This window comes from Coloeus monedula (genome assembly GCF_965178545.1).
Source record: "Coloeus monedula genome assembly, chromosome: Z".
Classification (NCBI taxonomy): Eukaryota; Metazoa; Chordata; class Aves; order Passeriformes; family Corvidae; genus Coloeus; species Coloeus monedula.
Genome location: NC_138822.1, coordinates 40147471 through 40169537, shown reverse-complemented (window position 1 = coordinate 40169537; position 22067 = coordinate 40147471). Strand labels below are relative to the sequence as shown.

Sequence of the window (22067 nt, the reverse complement as noted above, 5' to 3'; positions counted from 1 at the left end):
ACAAAACAAAAAAGTAATGGAACCGGGAGATCTAGAACGTTTTTTTAACTGGCTTTTCAAAAATTTCTCCTATATTTCTCGAGAATTACTTTTTGATATTGAACCTCCTGGATCTCGTCTGGGGTGTTTTTGGGGTGAGATCTTGCGGGAGATGAAAGATCAAACAGTACATGTATTAGTGATTGAACCCTTGCGTGGATCCATGGTGGTCAGTGAAGCTATTCAGGAGCATTTATATGGTCCTATTAAAGCAAAGGACGGCCAGAGTCCCGCGGCCAAGGCCGCGCGGCCCCCATCCCTGTGGCACATGACTGCAGCCGTGCCAGCGGAGGTGCCTGTGCTGGATGCGCCCGGCCCCCTCAGGAGCGCGCTCCTTATCGCGGACCCCATCCCTGTCTCGGGGTCCCCGGCCACGCGGCCGCGAGTGAGGGAGCGATGCCGCAGGCGCCGCGGGTGCCGTGGGCCACGAGCAGCCAGGAACCGGCATCGGCGTGGCAGCCCGCTCTGAGCACACGGCTCGGAGAGCCCTGCGGAGGGAGAAGCGGCGGTTCCCACAGCGACACGAGAAGCCGCGCAGCGCAGCGCCGGAACGGGGCCGCTCTCAAAGCAGCGTGGAGTTTGCGGAGCGGAACCACTCACAGGGCACGGAGCCAGCGGCGATGGCAACGCGGGGCCGCGCAGAGCCCAGACACGCCGGAGCAGCGCCGCTCGGAGAGCGAGGAGCAGCTGCAACGCGGGGGCCCGGCCGAGACATCGGAGTCGGCGAGGCGGCGGCCACACGGGACCAGCAGCCACGACGAACACACAAGCACGTGATAGGAGGAGTTGTAGCCACGAAAGTCACAGGAACTGTGAAATGGTACAATGTAGAAAACAACTATGGATTTATAACACAAGATGATACAGGGGGAGATTTATTCATCCATAGAACTGCCATTAAAAGGAATAACCCTAAAAATTACCTGCAAAGTGTAGGAGATGGGGAAGTTGTACAGTTTGATATAGTGCAAGGAAAGAAGGGTTTACAAGCAGCAAATGTTACTGGGCCTGGAGGTATTCCAGTCAAAGGCAGCCGTTATGCACAAAACTATAAACAATATCCATCCCAGCAATTTCCCTACCCACAGCCTACTTCCCCCTTTTACCCTATACCCAATATGAACCCTTTCCTAAGTTTACCCTATCCCCAGTTTATTCCTAATCCGTTTTTCACCCCATGGCTTCCCTATACAATTCCCTTTCCCTACAATTCCTCTCCGATGCTGAGGGGGGGATGAAAAGGGGGAGGGAAGAAATTAAACCCTCTCCTGCCTCAGTTTCCCCACAAAGCACACCCGGAGAGTTCTGTCTCCCTCCTGCCAGCCCTAAGATGTTCCACAGAATCTGTTTGGACATTTAAAGACTCAGGAGGGTGGCTTGTTTTGTCTTGAAACTGTTCTTGTTGTGTTTATCCAGTTGTTTTCATTCTCCTTTTATTAAAATAAAATGGGTGAGATGTTGGGGTTCCTCCCCTGCCATGGAGCCCTGGCAGAGGGGCCCTGGGGGGAGACACGGGGTTTCCCTGCCCCTGGTCAGCCTTGTTCCCCACTGGTTGGTTTGGGTTCCCTGATAACGCCAAGGACCCTCGGGTCCCGTGACTGCAGCAGTTCCTGAGCTGAGCCCCGGCCATGCGGCTGGAGAAATAAACATCTCTGAAACATCTACCACGAATCTGTCCATATATACTTCGCTTTCCATGGGACTCCTGGTTTGAAATATACTTGTTGCAGTAATCCCCGCTGCGATACCAGTCTCCATCACACAAGATAAAAACTTGCTGATGTCAGTAATATGTGGACAAATGTGTCAAAATTAGGCTTTGATTAGTTTATGTTACCAGCATAGAACATCCTCTAGCTCAAAGTCATAACTAAGAAGGTGTTTTGGATGCCACTGAAAAGTTGTTGAAAAATAAACTCTGCATATACAGGAAGCTGAGAGACCTCATTCAGGTAAGGATTGCGATAAAAATTATATTCTTAATATTATTACTAGGCTGTGTTTACTGTATGAGGAAAACAATTTTTTGTTAATGAACTGAGCAGTCTCTGATACTTATGTACCTCTGACAAAATATAGGATCATACTCCAAGGCAGTACAAGCATCAAAACTAACAGCATACAGTTAAGGACAAGACTAGAAATGAATCATTATGGTTTCAAAAAGAACAATGAAACAAGGGAAATACTTGTATTTCTTGCAACATCAAGAAATATTACCTTTTTTTTTTAAAAAAGGGAGTTACATGAAGGAATCAGCCCAACTCCTGCAGATGGCCTCTGTGTCATAATAAACAACAAGGGACTTGACAAAGTCTTTGACATGTACAAAATAGAAGGGATCCTGCCCTTTTATTGCTCTGCTAAGCACAAGATGTCTGAAGATACAGAAATTCTAAGAGTAAGAAAAATGCAAAACTTCAAATTCAGGCTAGATGATTTCTTCAAAATCACCCAAAATTGAATGTTTTGAGACTTTTCTTCTGTAGAATACACAGTAGGTGCAGATATGAGAAGGCAGGAAGGAGACCTTGACAGTCATCTGATGCTTGCATTGCAGCATCATTCTTTGCTCTTCATTCTTCTCACATGGTCAGCACTGAAGCAAGAGGCTATTTAATTCCCAGAGGACTTCTAGTGTGCTTAAAATTCAGCACATGCTTAGTTCCCTTCCTCATCTGGGTTGCACCACTGCAAATCCTTCATATTAATGAACATTGAAATTATCTCTCTTACATAGAGGGCATATATTCAACTCTCAGCAAACTGCATATGTCAGTGAGTGAAGTGAGACAGCTTCACATGAAACCAGACAGAAACTTGGCCCGCATTGTGTCAGGATAGAGTTTCCACTCTGCCTTGAAGTCTCAACATAAATTTTTAAATTATCACTATATCAAGTATCTGCTAAGTTTCTGTCATAATGCCAGGATTAATTCTGGATCAGACCTCACAGATGACTTATAAATCCTCTTTGCATACCACCTTAAAGAGATACTATTTTGGGAGAGGTTAATACCATGAAAACCCCTTATCCAGTTAGTTCCCTGCAAAATGAAGCTTCATAATGAAGTTAGCCATTTCCTGTACCCTACTTGGCTCCATTGTGAAGTATTTCAGTGCCATCCAGTGTTAGACACGAGGTCATTTACTTAAAAAAGCAATCTCCGATGCTTTAATACTTCAGTTCCTAATTTACCTCCCCAAGATTATAGCACCAAGATTATATGTCCAATACACACCACTTACTATTTTAAAACATTGTAGAAACATTCCTTTTTAAATTCAATTACAGAATTGCAAATGCTAAACATAGAAGAGGAAAAGGATCACAGTGATATGAGAAATTCCGTGTCCTGACAAACTAAAAGATCATTTGACTGCTATTTATCTTAGTGGCAGCTCATATCAGTTGCAAACAACATGGTCCCTGTTCGTTCACTTTGTGGGAGAAGTCTGTATTATCTGCAGGGCATGACTATCTCAATACTAGAAAACTGAGAACTTATTCTGTGGCCACTTCTTTCCATAGGAAGCCCCACTAAAAACTTCCTCTGAAGGAGAGAATTTTATTGGCAAAATGTTTAAAGAATTATCACTGCTTATTTTCCCTTTGAACTGACACACCACAAGGAGGAGGTAATGGCATTTCATTTTACTGTCTTTAAAGACCATGATCTTCTGTCAGTGTTGAATGGATGTGCTAAATTTTTTTTACAAGCTCTAGTTTAGACTAACATTTCATAGGTATCCTTATCAAATATAGATTACTTCTAAAATAATAAATGAATGCAACAATAACCACAACAATAATATACAAACATTCATTAACTTCACAGCCATGTAATCATACCTGTGAAGGTTTGGAAAATCAGATTGAAAGCAGAGTAGGAGCCAAGAAAGAGCAAGGAATCAAAGCAGATCTAAGAGACAAGCAGCACAAGGGAGCCTGATGGGCTGAAGTGGGAAGTGAAATCCTGCTGTTCCTGAATATCTGCAGGAAAAGCAAGAAAAAGTGCTGTTAGAGCCATGGGGCTCTTCCAGAAACCTTCACCCACCAACCCCAGCCTTTTGCTTGTAAATCCACCTGAGCCTGGGCTGGGGCACCCGTCCTGGGCTGAGCTAAATCTCAAGAATTCTTGTCTCCAGTCCTGTCTCCTGCTAAATGTTTATTTGGCTTTCCTGGGCTGATGTTGGATACAAGTCGTCAATTCAGTTGCCTGATGATTGCAGGCTGTCACTCAATGTGTAGCTGTCAGCAGCCTGCTCTCACAGCTCCTGGATCCAGGTGCTGGAGGAGACTGTGCTTCTGAAAGCACACTTCAGGGCCCAGGGAGGGCAATGGGTGAGCCCCAGTTCACAGTGCCTGGGTCAGAACATCAAACTGTTCATTTTAAACACCAGCGTTCTCCAGAGCTAGTTCATGTCATGCTTGTGCCAGCTAGTAGCCTCACAGGCTTTTTAGAGCTGGGAAAACATGCATGAAAACACAGATATTGACAAGAGAAATTCCTGTCTTGAGCCAGATACTCAAGGGTAGGCAGTATGGAGAACACAGAATTGCACTCCCCAAATCAGTAAATTTCTGATGTATATGATATTCTGCTAATACAACAACAGATTTCATTTCTCATGTATTATTTTTCTTCAAAACTTAAAAATTCTATTTTGAAAACCAATTTCAGAATCAGCAGCTTCACTACATGAACATCTTAAATTAAATTGAATAGAGATAGTGAGTTACATAAATAAGCATTCAACTAACCATTCACCCAAGCTTTTCTAGAAGGTCAATATTATTCTCCAATTTACATTCACAAAAGGTAGCTTATAGAAACAAAAATCAATACTTTTAGTTTAAAAATCATTACATTTTCAACTGACACCTTCAAACCTTTATTTTCACATGGATAAGCTATAGTTAGAGCTCCTGTTGGCTACAGTTATTTCTGATGTGTGGTTATCAACAGAAGAAAAAATCCTTATAGAATAAAGGCTAATCCCTTGAAAAAAAACAGTTCGATGTGAGTTCCCAATGCAAAGTTGTAGCTAAGAGGGTAAATGTAGTCTGTGCATGTATAACTAGAGAAAGATCAAATAGAATAAGGAAATAGCACTACCTTTTCAATAATTATCATCACATACTGAGGTTATTACTCAACACATATTTTAAACAGTTTTTCTGCAGAAAGAACAATGTGCAAAGATATATCAAAGATGCACTGTAAGGCTTGAGGTCTACTTATGCCACTTGTCCCCACATGCACACCATGACTTACAAGTTCTGTCTAGCTCACAGTCTTGATTACCACCATGGTGGGATTTTTTTTTTTTTTTTGACGTCATAAGTACTAGGATTTGAAACTGAATCTAGAAAATTTCAATGGGAAATCTTGAGCTGTGAGAATTCTTCATCATAGGCCTACTCTGCTGGGTTGTCTATCACATAATTTCTTCAGCCCAGGTTGAGTACTGCTTTTAAACACAAATTGAAGTATTTTATGCTACAAGTTCTGTTTTGCTCCACAACAAGAAATCATGAAGGAACTCTGTCATCCTTCAAAACCTAGGATTTGTTGAATTACAGATACTGCTGTGTGATTCCTTTACCAAAGGAGTCTTCCTGTACCAGAAAAATGTCAAATCCGTGCTCTGCAATAAGTTCAATAGGTCAGAGTCACTTGAACCTCTCTTTTATACCGTCTGATAGAGATTTCCAAATAGGCTCTTAATCTGATAAGCTTATTCTTTCACAGAGACAGGAGCCTTAAATTTCCCCAGCCTGATAAACATGCTGTAAAGTAACCCTCACAGAATGCTGGACTTACATATATCTGAGCAAGATGTGAATACATCTCCATTTATCTCAGAAAGGTTGTTACCTTGATCTTAAAACCAAGATACTGAGTCAATATCCTCAAAGAGCTGGGCCCTTTGCTTACCTGGCTCTTGACCCATTTGGAGTTAAATTCCCTTCACGTACTAGTTACGTACAGATTTTAAATCACATGAAGCAATCCAGTGGTGATGCACAAACTGTGTAAATGGCACACAGCTATGGAAATTAGCTTCTCTTTTCCTTCTGATATTTAGCTTGTAGTGTAGCTAGATATTAATTCAGTTGTAAAAGTGAAACAGAGAAGAGAATTAACCTAGCTGAAGGAATGACAGAATTAAAATACAGACTTCCTGACTCCATAGCCTTTCTGCATTCCTGAAGATAAAAACCAAAAACTTAACATACCCAACAACACAAATTCATTAATGTCTAATTATTAAATGTCTGATTATAGCAGAAGTCAAGAAGTGTTCCCAGCTCTCTCCCAGCATAATCATTTATGATGCTACAAGACCTTTCAAATAATTACACGCTGAGAATTCTCAAATCTCAAATCTCTCAGGAAACCTCAAAAATAGATCCTTACTGTATGTTTGATAACACAGACACTACAGAGAAAAAAATACTGCTTCAAACAGGTTTCTTATTTTCAAGAATACAAAAAATGAGGTTTTACATGATGGCTACATGAATACTTTGAGATGTTTTAAAGCTCTCCCTGAACTCCTCTTTATTGTGACTATTAGGTCTTACACTTACACTTCAGTCTCAGTTAGGATACCTAGCCTTGAAAATTGCAACCCATTCAGACAGTGTGGAACTCCAGAGGCACTTGGGGAGATACACACAGTGCCTTCTCTAACAGAGAATTCTCAGTACAGAAGAAAATGGCTCTCACTTGTGTAAAAGATCTACATTTAGAAAGACTCATATCTTTATTCCTATCAAGGTAAATGAGGATTTGTGTAGGTTAAACAGATGGCACTACAGAAACATACTGTGAGAAGTGACTATTGCCAGATGCTTTAATTTTTACATTTTAGAGTACAAAATCATATAATGGTTTGGGTTGGAAGGGACCTTAAAGATCATCATTCCAAACCCCGTGCTGCAGGCAGGGATGCCTTCCACTAGAGGAAGGTTGCTCAGAGCAGCCTGGCCTTGAACAATTCCAGGGACAGGGCACCCACAACTTCTCTGGGCAACCTGTGACAGTGCCTCACCACCCTCACAGTAAAGAACTTCCTCCTAATATCTAACCTAAACACATTCTCCTTCAGCTTAAAGCCATCCCCCCTTCTCCTACTACTACATACCCTTTCTATCCAGCCCTCTTGTTGGCCCCCTTTAGGCACTGGAAGGCTGCTCTAACAATGCCCCAGAGACTCCTCTTCTCTACACTGAACCACCCCAACACTCTCAGCATTTCTTCACAGGAAAGTTGCTCCAGCCCTCAGATTATCTTTGTGGCTCTCAGTCTGCCCTGATCCCCTTGGCAGGTTTTAATTCACTCTGTGCAATGTGCAGGAGAAACAAGACGACCCTCAGAAGGTTCAACAACAAACCTCTACTTGCAAACTTTGGAACATTAAAATAGAAGAAGGTACATGGCAAAATTTAAAACAGCAACAAAGTAAGTAAGACACTTCACAAACTTGAACTTAGCAAACTTAGAGTTAGCCAACTTCAACCTATCCAGACACAACAGGGCACTTACGAAGGCATTGGCTGGAACTTTTCAGTCTGGCTTAAAATATATTTTGAGAAAAAGTTAGGAGAAGAAAGAGAGAAAGAAAGAGAAAGAAAGGATAATGATAGAAAAACATCACCACCTGTGGATCCAGAAATGAGACTTGATTGCTGCAATTTTGATGTCCCTTGGTTGAAGTGATGGTCACAGTCTTTATCAATCTGGAGTGGGCAAAGACCGCGAAACACGAAGTTCAATGGGTTAGTACACACTCAAGTTCAGGCGGACCACCCAGGTGTTTCCCCTGGGATGGGGACTTTTACACTGTCTGATGCAACACTGTGAATCATGTTGTAACACTGTGGATCATGCCCACTCCTCTGGTGCGAGGCCCCAGAAATGAGTCTGGGGCCATTTTGGGGGTCTTTGATGGTTTATGACACTTCTCTCACATCAGCATAATAGAGCCAATTATGCTCCATCAGCAGGGTTGAATAATGTGAATGTCCCAGTATCTTCCCCTGGTGGGAGGGGAGTTTTACAACTGAGCCAGTTGTGTAAGGGACAACACTGGTAGAATTAAAAGCATTATTCCATCTTGCAGGATCTGCTTATCAGCCCCTTATGTACCTCAAACCCCAGCTTCTTGCTAAGCAAGAAGGTTGATTTGTCACGGTCATCCTCTGGTGCTCACACCCCCTGCACACGGGTTGTTTCCATGAGCATCGACAGCAAAACACCCGATTGCTTGAGGCGTTAACAATTAACATTTCAGTCTCTCACACCCTCCCGTGGACCTGCTAGAGCATAATAAAGATTTTTGAAAGGGTTAAACATTTAAACAACTTTGAAGCACCATACAACTCCACGTATTTCATATTTAATGTGTATGTGCATAAACACACATACACATACGTGTGTTTGTATATATATACACATATAAATTTATATATATGTATATGTATAAATACAAAAATGGCTGTATTTCAGGGCCTCACCCTTGTGTCACTGTACATAATGACTGCAAACTGCCCATTTATTTCACACGCGCAGACGTCAGCTGTTGCTGCCCGAGGGACAGGCCTGTCTGACACAGTATTTCAATGGCTGTAGGGAATCAAAGCACCGAGCCCATTTTTTGGGAAAGTTTGCCATCTAGAGGTCGTATCAGGCAGCACCAGGAGAGAAAACGACCTTAACAAAAGAAAAACAGATTAAATGGATTATCTGGATGTCCGTAGGCATAGTTATTACAAAACAGCACTGCCTTTAATATATTTAATGTTTAGCTTTGCTAGCAATATCATCTTGGAAGCATTGAACTAATGCTTTTCCCCAAATCAGAATCAGTTCTTCACTAAGTTTGCAACACATGTGTAACGAACTTGGTTCTAGTGTAAGGGGATTCCTTAAATATTCATATAATATAACCAAAATAATTAATTTTAATCCTGTTACAGTGTTAAAGATTTTTTTCAGAGATCATCTCCTTCTCTGCTGGTGCAGTAAAGATCAAATAAGCAGTAAAAACAAGTATGTTCATTACAGGCAGAATTCAACATTTTTGAAAGCAAAAGGAAAAAAAAAAATTTCTTTGGAGCACCATCCTTTTTGCTATCCTTACAAATATCTCTCAAACTGCATGACTCTTTTTCTCTGAAAATGCTGACTGGTATTTCCATTTTCATTTGTTTACATCAAATTAGAGAAGAAAATAATTTTTGAACGAAAATACCAATAAAATACCTTTAAAATATTAAGAAAGCTCTTCAAAGATATTTGGCAAACTTTCCAGCACAGTTTGCAGAAAGACTAGCAGTGTTATACTTTCAGGAACATTTGTGCGTAAATCTGTCTCCAGCTGGGTGTATGGATTTCGTTTTGCTCTCTCTTTTGAGATGAAGTAGATAAAAATTTGGTTCTGCAGCATTCTTGTTTATTCTGGCACCAAGAAAAGGGGTCTCTTCATACCCAATTGCCCAGGAGATACAGAAATTTGCAGGGGCAGAAAAGCAAGATGTTTAAGTTATGAAAAAAAGTTAGTAGTCGGGAAAATTCCCTCTTTTTGAGGCATATTTTCTATGGGAATTAGCTGATGCTCCCTGCATTTTCACTTTGACAAAAGATCATCAAGTGTTAAAGATCAGCACCAAGATCAGACTTGCAGCAGTGGGTGTTTGGGGATGTGGACGTGAAGACAATGGAGATAGTTTTCAGAGAGCTTTGGCTTCCTGAAGCTCTTTACACTAAGCTGTAATGGATGTTTTGTTGAAATTATTTTAAAATACATTTTGCTGGAATTACTGAAAAACATAAGAGCATGGTTTCCACATGTTTTGATGAATTTATCTCCCTTAATTTTTGTTGTCATTATTTTATTTGCATTGGAGTCCATGTCAATTTTTAGCTTCTCTAAAACCCTGAGGGAAATGGTTCCCACAGCTCAGTTTCATTTGCATGTGAGTGGCTTCCTTTTGCTTGCTTTGAAAATATCACACAGTTTCATATGATGGCCCTTATTTCTTGCATTGAAAAAGGTGGTGGTCAGTCATTCTGAAAGATGTGGCAGGTTTTTTATACAGGCCTAGTTCCCAGTCTTAATTTACAGGCGCAGGCAGAGTATGTTTGCATTACTTTCTCTAATTCTAATAAAAATTCTCACAAGCTCCTCTGTTCACCAGGTGCAACTGAGCAGAGGTCTTCCTTTTCTCAGAGACACCAAATAGTGAACTCCATAAATTAGGAGATACAACATTACATCCTAGGAAAAGCACTGACTGACATGCAGAAAATCTCTGTTTCATGCTTCAGTTAAGTGAACTTAGTCCAAGTGGATCTTTCTTCTGATTCCCCACCCAATACGGATAATGATATCTGTTGTAAACCAAAATGATATTCACAAATGACGAGACATATATAAGAAACATTATTAACACATGAATTCATAAACTTGTGTCTTGGTTTTTTTTTTTCAGCTGGGCTGGTCCAGAGGAATAAAACCCTTAAGATCAAAAATGTGAAGAAGCAGCAATTATTTGTTAGTACTGCCAGAGAAACCTTGGTGGAAATAACCGATTAAAACTCTACACCACTTCCTAAGGTAAGAGAGCTTGCAGCTAGATGTTTAGCTGAGAAAGAACTGGATCTACTAGTAAAAAAAGCCGTAATAGAAAAAACTTTATTTTATTGATTTTTTAAAAATACATTGCACACATTATGCTCCAATACACTCAGAAGCAAATACAGATTTTCCAGTATTATTCCACACAGAATATTTTTATTCTACAGTCATTCAATTTTTCCAACACAAAAGCGTATCTTTTTATGTAGCACATATCAGAAATCTGGGCTTTACAAAGAAGCTAAAAGAAAATAGGTATTCAAAATCCCAGCAATATCCCCAGTTCCTCTGTAAATCTTACTTCTACTGTTGTGATTAGAACAACCAGGTGTTACTTAGCTGCTTTTTGTTCTTTCAAAATTGTACAGATGTGATTAGTCATAACAAAGACATCCTCTCTCTACAAAGCCTGCACATGTGTTCACTGCCAGTGCATCTAAAGGAAAATGATTTTGAACTTTGCATTGATTTTTAGCAATTTTTCTCTTCAAGAATCAAATACCAACCCTGCTTTCTAATAGGAATTTAATTAATTCCTCTTGTTCAACAATTAATTAGTTCATGGTTTCTGTGTATGTATTGAACATGCATATTGACAGTTTATGAGAAAAGACACGAGGAAACAGCACACATTTTAGTCACACATTGGATAAATACTAGCAATATCATAGAGTGTGCTTCATGAGAGAACTGTACTCTTCTACCAATTTCTTCTTCTCATTTAATTTTTCCAGTATGGCATCCATTAAGTATGAGGCAAAAGGAAACTGAAAAAGAAACAGCATAAGAAAAAATGGTCATTGAACTTTATTTTCTTCATGTGAAAGACATTTATTAAATATCTTTAAACTATCAGATTTCACTTAGTTCTGACAACTACCACACACACATATCTGATCTTTAAAGTTCATCTGCCTGGTTAGTGTCTGAAAATTTGCTCTCTATCATAAAAATGATAAAAGAGCAGTGTAAAATGAAAAAAGATAAACTCCTTATTGAACAATTCATGCTTTACTGACCATGTTAATGATGTAAACTGCAGTACCAGCATCTCTGTCATTTATCTTCAATCAGCTGATCAATAAAAGGTTACAGTCACCTCTAGGGCATGCAGAAATGGTAGTGTATGAGTGTAAGTTCACTACTCTCAGGAGGGTGACACAGAACTACCAGCATAATTCTCACTGCTGTAGCAAATTGCCTTAGACTCACGCACAAAACCTTGTAAATAATTAAAAAACAATAACAAAACCCCCCAAAACAAACAACAACAAAATCCCAAAACAAAACAAATGAAACCACAAGAAAACCTCTTAAAGTAAAATCCCAAACCTCCAATTGCGTAAACTGGAATATGACACAAATGTCTGCCTCTCTAAAACTTTAATCCAAAAAATTGTATTGATATATCTACAGAGAAAAAATAAAACCTCTTTTATAACTTCTCTTATATAAAGATGCATTTGTACAACCAATGTCTTCGAAGGAGATTTGGTATAATTTTCAGTGTCATAGCTTTAATGCATAAAGAGGTTTTCTTTCAAAGTCTTGGTGTATCAGTGCACTGTTCACTGGGAAATACTTTTAGAGGTGGTACAGAACAGTGGTTGTGGCAGCTCCATCCAGAGTGGCCAGTGCTGTGCCACAGAACAGGACAGTTTTCCTTCACTGTTGAAAAGTCTGTAACAGCTTTCACAGGGCTCTGTCAGCTTCCTGAACACATGGTGAGACCAGTGGTGACTGAAGGGTCAGTACCACAACAGAAGTAACAGCTCATTCAGAAGGAGAGATAATTTTACATTATGAAGCCACCAGAAATAAATAAGGTAAAATATAGCAGCTAGTGGAACAGGCCAATCATCATTTTCTGCTTTTCACAACTGTAGTTCGAAGCAACACTTTTCTATCTGGAACTCCTCTCTAGTTCCACACTTCAGTATTCCTGTGCTAATTTCATTTTTTCACTTCTTTATTCTATCTGAAAGAGAAAGTTGTATGGTACTTACACCAGATAGAGTAGTGCTTGTTTCCTAGATAGACATGAAACAAAAAATATAAAAGAAACAAATAAAAACCCCAGACATAAAAGTGCATCAAATACAAAATGTAACATTTGAAGTGATATGCAGACTTGAATCTACGTACTGATATTTAAAATTACCAACAAGTCAGAAAAAAATATCGAAAAAGGGAAAATCTTGTTAATAGAAGGCATGTATTGTGAAGCGATATAGTGGCAATCCTACATGTTGCTCAACAGTCGCTCTGTAGTTACAGGAAAAGGACAACGATATGTATTATTTCCCTTTGCTACAGGAAAGTAGGTTTTCAAAGGCTGGTACTTGCTGGCCAGGCATGTCTCCATCTGTCGAAAATAACTTATGTGTATGGTAAGAATCTTCTAGAAGACATCTATACCTGTCAGCTTTCTCCTGCGTGCTATTGTGATGACTTTTTGGGGAATAGAGGGTTTGAACTCACTGAGCAGAAATCTATTCAGTGTAATATATGACATAATCTTACCTGAAATTCTGGGACACTTGCTACTACGCTTTAAAAACATTGACTTCAGCATCCTGTTCACTCTAATTTCTCTCCCTCTTCTTCTAGGTATGTCTTTTATGAGAACACTGTATCATTACCTCAAAGTCTCTAATTCTTCTTGCGTAGCTTGACTACATCAATTTCTGATACATTTCACCTCCTTAATGTTGTGCCTGAGATGAATGGTTTCTTATTGATGTCTCTGGCTCGTATCATTCTGACTACATTTTACTTGCTGCTCACTACTCTCTGTGGCTTCCATGTCATAGCAAAGTGATCTTTCAAGAACTCTTGCCATTTAAGTAATTCATTTAAATCAAGAGCATTTGAAAGTGGAACATTATGCCATTCTTTCAACATTTGTTGATTTCAGAGAAAATGCTGTATGTTTCTCTCTGGTTTTCTCTCTGTATAGACATTCAGAACTGGATGATCTCTAGAGTCTTCATCTTTAATACAAGCCTGTCAGATTTACTTGTAATGATGGCTCTGCCACTATCCTGGGAAACTTCCCTTTACATTTCTCCCCAGAACTTCACAACTGTTGAAGTCATCTCTACTCTAAAGCATTCATGCCAGCTTCTAAACCTGCCATATTCTTGGGGAAGGCTTTGGAAGTTCAGTGAGTGCCAAGCGCACACTGAAGGAGTGAAAGCTTGTTTTTACCACTGAAAATTAGGTATTTTAATACAGAATGATACTTCTTTTAAATGTTTTACAATTATCTGTGCCACAACCCATTTAACTGACCATTAACAGTGGCGATCCTAAATCAGTACATTATGGTAGGCTTTAACAGAAGTAGTATTTAATTGATCTGTATGATTTCACAACATCTGAAAGTGCAAACTACATGTGGATTTAAAGAATTTTATTTATTGATTTGACTTTCCAGATTTACAAATTTCTTCTTTGATAGTAGAGAGCTATATGAATGAAAGGCATATTTCTTATACAACTTATGAGACAGATATCTGATAAATGTAAGGTAATATGATCCTAAAGACTCAGAAATAGTGACAGTTAATTCTGTTTCTCTCATCTACTTATTCTGAAATTAAGTTTCCTTCTTTTGGAGATCCCTTCTGTAAAAAGCAAACTAGTAATATTTATTGACCTTACACCACATGACTGAGTCTCTGTCAGCACAAGTGCATAAATATACACCGATCTGCCAGTGAAAAGCCTTATAATGAATGCAAGGCAATGTTGTTGTTCTAATGAGACATAACATCTCCATTTGCAGAGTGTAGCATTACACTCTGTCTTCTGCTTCACAAACTCTAAAATGTGTTAGCATAAAAATAAAAGTATTTAGGTTTCGGAATATACAAATTAGTGGTTACAACTATTTCAAACCTCACCATATGGATCATCAGTATAAAATACATTTTCCCCAAAAAAACTATTCAAACACACTGCAGACATGCCTTAGGTTGAATTAGATGAGCCACAAAAAATAATATGAAATAAAACTAGACACTAAGACCAATAACCAAAACATCCTAATTTCACTAAAAAATAGAAGTCAAAATTTTAAAAAAAGATAAATGCTTCACTTTATTGTTGTTTTTTGTCTTATTCTTTGTTCTTATTCTGCTTTGTGGTGGCTGCATATACATCATTATATAAACACATAGGTGCCTATATGTATTCTTACCCTGAGTGCCAAGCCAATTTTTCCTTGTTTTCAGTTCAGGATGAGTGATATAATGTGGTTCTGTTTGTGCGCATGAGATAAAATATGGATTTATACCATAATGGATTGTCAGTGCACAGGACTAAGCTCTTATTCTCATAATGAGAAGAAAATCATGACCTGATATAAGTGCTAATGGTACCTAGGATATGGTTCAGACTGTGCTGGTGCTGCTTTTTAAGGTGCAGGTGAAGCACCTGGTGATGGTGGCAGTGGTGAGTGTGCACAGGTATTTGTGCATGGGTGAATACATGTTTCTGGGTGTGACCTCTTCGACACACACAGACTGGGGAGAGACTAATAAAAGTAAAGCAGGCGAGTCACAAGCCAAGAAATTTGGAAGGAAACAGCTATGGCTGTTAGTGTCCATTCCCAGATGACAGCAATAGAAATATGCATTTAGAAGCCAGTGCAAACCGTAAAAAGAGGTTGGGGAAAATCCTTACTGGCGATTAGTTAATATACTGTTCCACACCCTATTCTAGAGATGTGCTACACAAAGAGCGTCCACAAAATAGAAGGAAAGGGAGACTTTCTGGATGTTTTCACAATTGGAATATGACTTTTAGATCCATAATGAAATCATGAGAGGAAAGATTTTATTAAGCAGCTTTGTTTATGTGAGATGTGATATCCCAAGGAGGGCATGAGGAGGGAGGAAAGGTAAGTGCTGCTATAGATCTCACAGGGACATGCTAAATCAATGCTGTCATTTGATTCACTGCTTGGAAAACTTGGCAGATGATTTGCATTTTATTAAAAAATAATTCTTGGAGACTTCAGGCAGTAATCTGGATTGGGCTACCGTGCTATACTCACACACAAAATTATTAACAGATTGTTCTGAGATGGGTGTTCCTTAAAATAAGTCACAGTGAATGAAAGCCAAGGGTGCTATAAGAAATCATGTTTAAGTTACATGAGAAGAAGTCATCCTCTTGGCTTATCTATGTAAATTTCCTATGATGGGAAAAAGCTAGAGAAGATTGCTGTTTTGTTTGAGTTTTTAGGGGGAGTGTTTATGATGATGAGAAGAGAGTGCTACTATACAGAGCCAGGCTCAATTAATAAGACAGACACACTCAGATGTGAGGGATAAAGTGGGTAAAAGCCTTATCATTCGCCTTCCAAGATGTAAACACACATACATATTGAGATAATCATACTTGTTCCCCCCCAAATATTATAAACTGGTAAAAGCTCAAAGGTCGACAATGCGAGACCTCTCCCAAGCCCAAACAGTAATGTGTAATTAGTCTGATGCCTCTACACATGTGCAGGTAGCAGGTATCTCCATGCACTCATGTGAAAACTCTCCACATGTAGGTTCTTCACAGGCCCGAGAACCTTTTCCTTTTATCCCAGTGTCAGTTATTGAGATGATTTATTTTTATTCTTTCATTCTTTAGTGAGAACAATCTAGGCTGTTACTGTATAAATAGAGAGAGGCAACAGAAAAAAACCCACTTCTTGGCCATTCAAGATGTAGATTGAGACAACAAGTGATTTTTACCAGCTCTGCCAAGTTTATATATGACTGTACTTTCCTATTATATGATTCTTATTTACATAATAACATCCCTATGCAGAGACGTCTCTTTCAAATCATAAGCTTCTTAGCAGTGGTGTAGTTTCTTCACATAGTAGTTGATAAAATAAGGACACAAACTCTGACTGGTATCTGTGAGTTTCAGGAATGCAAGAGTATTTATAACTACAATATTAATATTCTTGTAAAGCTGGCAGATATTAGATTTTTTCAAGTAATAAGAGTATGGAAAACAAAGGTGCAGATGAAGTGATAACAGGTGTGGTATCCTTTATCATTACACTTTAGGGGAATCTATAAAATGACAGTAAAAAGCAACTAGTACTCAGTCTCCCCCAAAACTCTAGTGCAGCAGTAAAATGGCGTATGTCAGTAATAAAAATAAAATGTCTATGACATTTTAAATGTTATCGTACTGTCACAGTGGAATAAAATTAGCTTGAAGAATGATCTAAAGGGATATGATGCAGTTCATTATGTATAACAGCAACAGCAGCAGTTTCCCAGTGTTCATAAAGGTTTCTCCATTAAATTTACCTCCAGTCAATAATTAGGAGTCCACAAATAAACCTAGGCAATTAAATCAATACTGCTGGGCAATTATGTTCCAAAGTCCTGGCTCAATGGCACAAAAAGACACTATATCAAACTGCAATATTAAGTGATCTGATGCAATTTTCCACTGAACATTTACTCAGAATAACAGAAAAGGGCAATCCTGCATCTTTGTTCAAGATGCAAATGGGTAACACAGTGTGCCAACACGTAACACTTAGCAGGCAGTCTTATGAGCAAAATCCTGCAGAAAGCTTACATTTCACCACGGGCTTTAGTTTGCTGATCAGAAATATTACCAAAGCTTACTAAAAGAAACCACAACCAAAGTCTGCAAGATATGAGTAAAGCATTTTAAAGGGCACAGAGCTGTTCCATGAGCTGCTCTCAAATACATGAAGAAATCTTAACCATTTCCATCTATGTGCCTTAGCATGGACAGAAATGAAAAGCAGAGCTGGCTGCTCCCCAAAACCTCTATAATCCTCTTGCAATTCTAAATATGGTCTGCTTGCCAAAAATTACTTCTACACTCAGTGTTTCTTCTGAGGAACCCCACAAGATGGAGCAAAAATCACTGAAAATCATTATTAACTTGTACACAAATGTACATGGCTAACAGCAATGAGCTCTTCTATCCTTATGTAACATTTGCAATCTTAATATACCTGGTTTCATTCAATAATTCCTTCACTCTCCCTCCCCTGGTTTTTGCTGTCTGTCTGTAGCAGATGAAGAGAAGTGATAACATTCTGCTTAGTGTTTTTTAGCGATTTACCAAAGAATAACAAAAACCAGAACAAGAAGTCTTCATTTTATTCCATGGAACTGATTCATATTTTGGAGCCCATAATATGAACAGAATCTTGAAATTTATAATTTTTTAAAAATTCTTAAAATTATGGCAATTAAGTGAATAGAAATAATTGTGCTTTTAATGCTGAGTTTCATGTAGCATTATGAGGTTTAATTAAAACGCCAGTTTTTCTGACAAAGCTAGTAAAAGCACACTGATATTTCTATCTTCTCTGCTGCAGCAATTAAGCAGTAGTAGTAAGTTTTGATAATGAAAGAGGGAAAATCTGTCATTTCTTACAAAATCTGGTCACAGGATACAATCTTGACACAAAAGCTGTTAATGGTAAAATACATAAATGTGATGTGAATGTTCCTTTGAAATGGCTTTCAAAATATTTTCAATCATTCACATTCTTAACTGATATTAACTACATCGTTAATGGACCCATGCTAGTGAATATGCATTAGGAACACTAGATTTATAAATCAAGTTTTATTTCTTTCCAGACATCAGCTGCCCATCATCTAAATAAAAGAGACAACTAAAAATATAATGGAAAAGTTTCAAGAGTCAGTGTATGTTGTCAGTGATGTCCAAACAAAAGCTGACTATGGCTAGAAAAGCTGGGCTCTCACCTGCCAATAAACTGCCCTTGATCACTTACAAGAGGGGAGCATCCCAGCAGACTCTGTGTGTATTAAAAAAAAAGACTTGAAAGAGAAGAAAAAGTATCACACAGGTCACAGCAGCAGTCTCAATGGACCCCTCAGGGATTTCTGCTAGTCTCAGACTTGTCATCCTCTATGCAGCTTTCCTCTCTGCCCAGAAAATGTCGATAGGAAAATGTTTGAGGGGCCTCTGGTGGAAATTTTTTCATTCTTTCTGCATTGACAGGATGCCAAATCAATATTTACTTCCCACTAACAAGCTGCTCGAGGTCTCAGTAGAAAATATTGTAGAGAATGCGAGAAGACACGATAATAAACAGCTGTCTGGCTATGAGGAAAACATGAATTGACTGGAAACAGGTCCACAGTAAAAGGTCACTGAAACCCATGAACTCCTCAGGTGTCCATAACAACTAGTAACTTTAAAGGCACATAAAAAAAAGTCTCTTTTTCCTAAGAGGTATGAGAGAATGGATCATTTTCACTCTAGCAAGGATTATACTGCATTTCAATAATTCAATTAACACATTTGCCAAGATATGTGCTGGTTTTCTCCAGCACTGTTTTACTGGCTATGTTAGCTTAAGTTAGCTGTTAAGTTAGCTGTCACAAATCCTTGATTAACATCTCTTCAGTTTTATGCAGTAACCCTGGTTTTAAAAGAAATAAAAAGGAAATGCTACAAAACAAGGATTTCACATTGCCTCATCACAGTGTAATTTGAGACCATCAACGGCACCACAATTAAAAATACAATGTATTAATTACAATCTAAAAACACTTAGCTAATCAGAGGAGAAAGTTACAATTCATTGTGGGATGATATAAATTGAGCACCTGTACCTCAAGAAGTTTCTGTATATGCTGTAGCCATTCTTTATCTTTTTCAAATTCCATTTTTGTCCTTGCTGTTTCCTAAAAATAGAAAAACATCAGGAGCAATAAAGGAAATGTGTAACTGGGTATACATTAAATACACAGGATATGAAAGTCAGAATCACATTTGCAAAATTAATTATCTGAAGCATATCCACCAAGTATCAATGCTCTGTTAAATTTTTAAACCTATCCTTGTCTGCTCATGCCCCTAGAAATGTGCATGGCATGTTCTTTTCATATGAATATACTGGTGTAGTGTGATCTATGTCTAAATTGTATGAGTCCAACATAAAGGTGCCTGAGTCTATGCACTGATAGATGGAATATATAGTGTATGTGTAGATTGAATTCATCACCTGTGTTATAACTTCGTTTTATATTTATAGTTAAGTATGTTTATGTGTTTTACACATATATTCACAGTGACTGAAACAAAAAGAAATAGGACATAGAAACTACTCTGAGAATGAGATAAGCATGGAACAACTCTGTCAAAGTGAATCACTTTATAGGGTTGTATAAATGTTAGTAAACAGGCCAGGGATCAGCCCATTATATTTGTATTCATGAGTGTAATCCATATCAGTGCATACACATACGATGCACTGTTATTTAACCAATGTGAAAACTCCCTTTTCGTGACCTCTTTAATATAAAGCTCCAACAAGGCTAAATCTAAGTCATCACCAGAGTACTGTTACAACCCAATAATGGCCAACTGCTAGACACCTGCTAAAGTAACTGTACAGGCTTTTTCATATATTATTTGAGCAGGGCTAAATAAATCTGGATAAGAAATCCTATCACTGCATCTATTTAATAGAGTGATTTGATGAAACACTACCAAATATTTCATAGTAAAATGTGTGATAGAATCAACAAAAAAGGCAATGAATTCACCCAGAAACCATCTGTCTACCAGAAACACCTTTAATAGGTATCACAATTCAGATAGGAAGCATCAACAAAATCAATCTAGCACACCAAGAAACATTCTGATTTTGTTTTCTTTAATGCAGAAGTCTATTTAAAATGTACAATCCTGCCAAATAGCCTAATGAAAAAGGGAAATACTAAATATAATCTCTAGATACACATGCTCTAAGCAGTATATTTATACTTACACATGGCCGAAGTCTTGTCACCTCATGAATCTCTAACCTGACCTTTTCATTTAGATTAAATCCTTCTTGATTTTTGTGCTGCATCTTCCACAATGAAATTTCAGTCTTTACCTCCAAATCCTTTTCCTCAAGGATGGATATAGTCAGCATCTTCTCATCTACACCTTTCTTTACTGAAGTCCTTAAAATAACGTACCTCATCATCTTCTTCTTGTAGTATTTCGTAAAGATCAGTAGTTGAAACGTTAAGGATAGATGCTGCCAACTGAAGACACTCTTGGGAAAGACCCTTTTTGCATGATTTCATTCCTCCCATTTTTTTTGCCAGTTTGATTTTTGTTCTCAGCTCTTATACCCTGCAGTGTAACTCTCTGGTTAGAGTCTAGAAGACATAAGCAAAAAATTCTCTACTGTGGTACAAATAAGATGGAAAAAACAGTATCATTCAGACTAAGCTCATTTAGATGGGAGTTATAATTCTGTGTTATTGCTCCAACAGGATATGTGCTGGAATATTAAATTACAGGATACTTAGAACACGAAATATGAATTAATATGGTAAACCAAAAAATGTTCTTAAATGTAGGTATTGTTTTTATTATGTTTTTAGAAAAATAACTATTCTTATAAATGCCATCAGTAGTAAGACAAAACAGCTTCCACAGAATCAATCAAAATCCCCTCCTGACCCAGTCTACCAGAAATGTTCTTGAGATAAGAACGTAAGTGTCAGGCTTTACTGTGGTCAAATAGAGTAGGGTTTTTTTGTTAGTTTTTGTTTTTGTTTTTGTTTTTAAGCTTACTGACAGTCTCTGCATGCAGAAACACCAGTGCACCTCCTTATTCAAAACCTGAAATTTTGTTTCCCACCAAGACAGGGTAATTCAAAACTGTCCTGGCTACCAAGTTTCTACCTTTCCTATTTCTTAAGTCCTGTGGTTCAGTGAAATAACACTAAATATCAGTGTAAGTCATCAGTTTTATAACGGAAGTTATTTTGGTTTAATATTTATGCAACTATGACACAAAGATTTTGTCAAAAGCTGAGCAAGACAAGTTTATTTAAAAATTGTTGACGAACAAACAGGACTAGTAATCCATTTTCAGATGATCCGCCTCGAATACGCTATTTCCATGACTCAAACAGAACTGTGATTGTCAATACAGACACCTTGGTTGAGTTTAAAATGAGAGAAGATGATTTTCGTTTGATAATCCTAGTGGAGCTCATTTTATTAAGATACATCTCAACAGCAGCTGATCAGCTTCTGAAGATTCTTTTTCTACAGAATGCCATCATCTCATAGAAACTGACTACAGAATTATGAAGCCGTTTATTGGCATTTTGGGTAAAGTATTCTATAGTCTCTAGTGTATCTGAAACAGCCATTAGAGAGCATTTTCTAATATATTTCAACAAAGGCACAGAAGACTCATCCAATTCCAAGATTTGTTTGTTTGTTTCCTACCACTTCCCAAGTTAACATTTTTCTGTATTTAATAAAATTTAATTACTGAAAGTAAAATACCCTTCCACAAATCTGGGGAGAGGAGGTACAGT

At 38.2% G+C, this 22067-nt stretch overlaps 1 protein-coding gene across 1 annotated transcript in view; it reads right to left on the bottom strand.

Annotated features, from left to right (window-relative positions):
* Positions 1 to 11354: 11354 nt before the first annotated feature.
* CNTLN (centlein) overlaps positions 11355 to 22067 on the bottom strand; it is a gene marked incomplete at both ends in the record, with an annotated part of 190581 nt that continues 179868 nt past the window's right edge. The window contains 4 exon segments of the mRNA XM_082301670.1: positions 11355 to 11456; positions 19341 to 19418; positions 20703 to 20855; positions 20859 to 20888. Of these exon segments, the coding sequence (XP_082157796.1) occupies positions 11355 to 11456; positions 19341 to 19418; positions 20703 to 20855; positions 20859 to 20888 (363 nt within the window).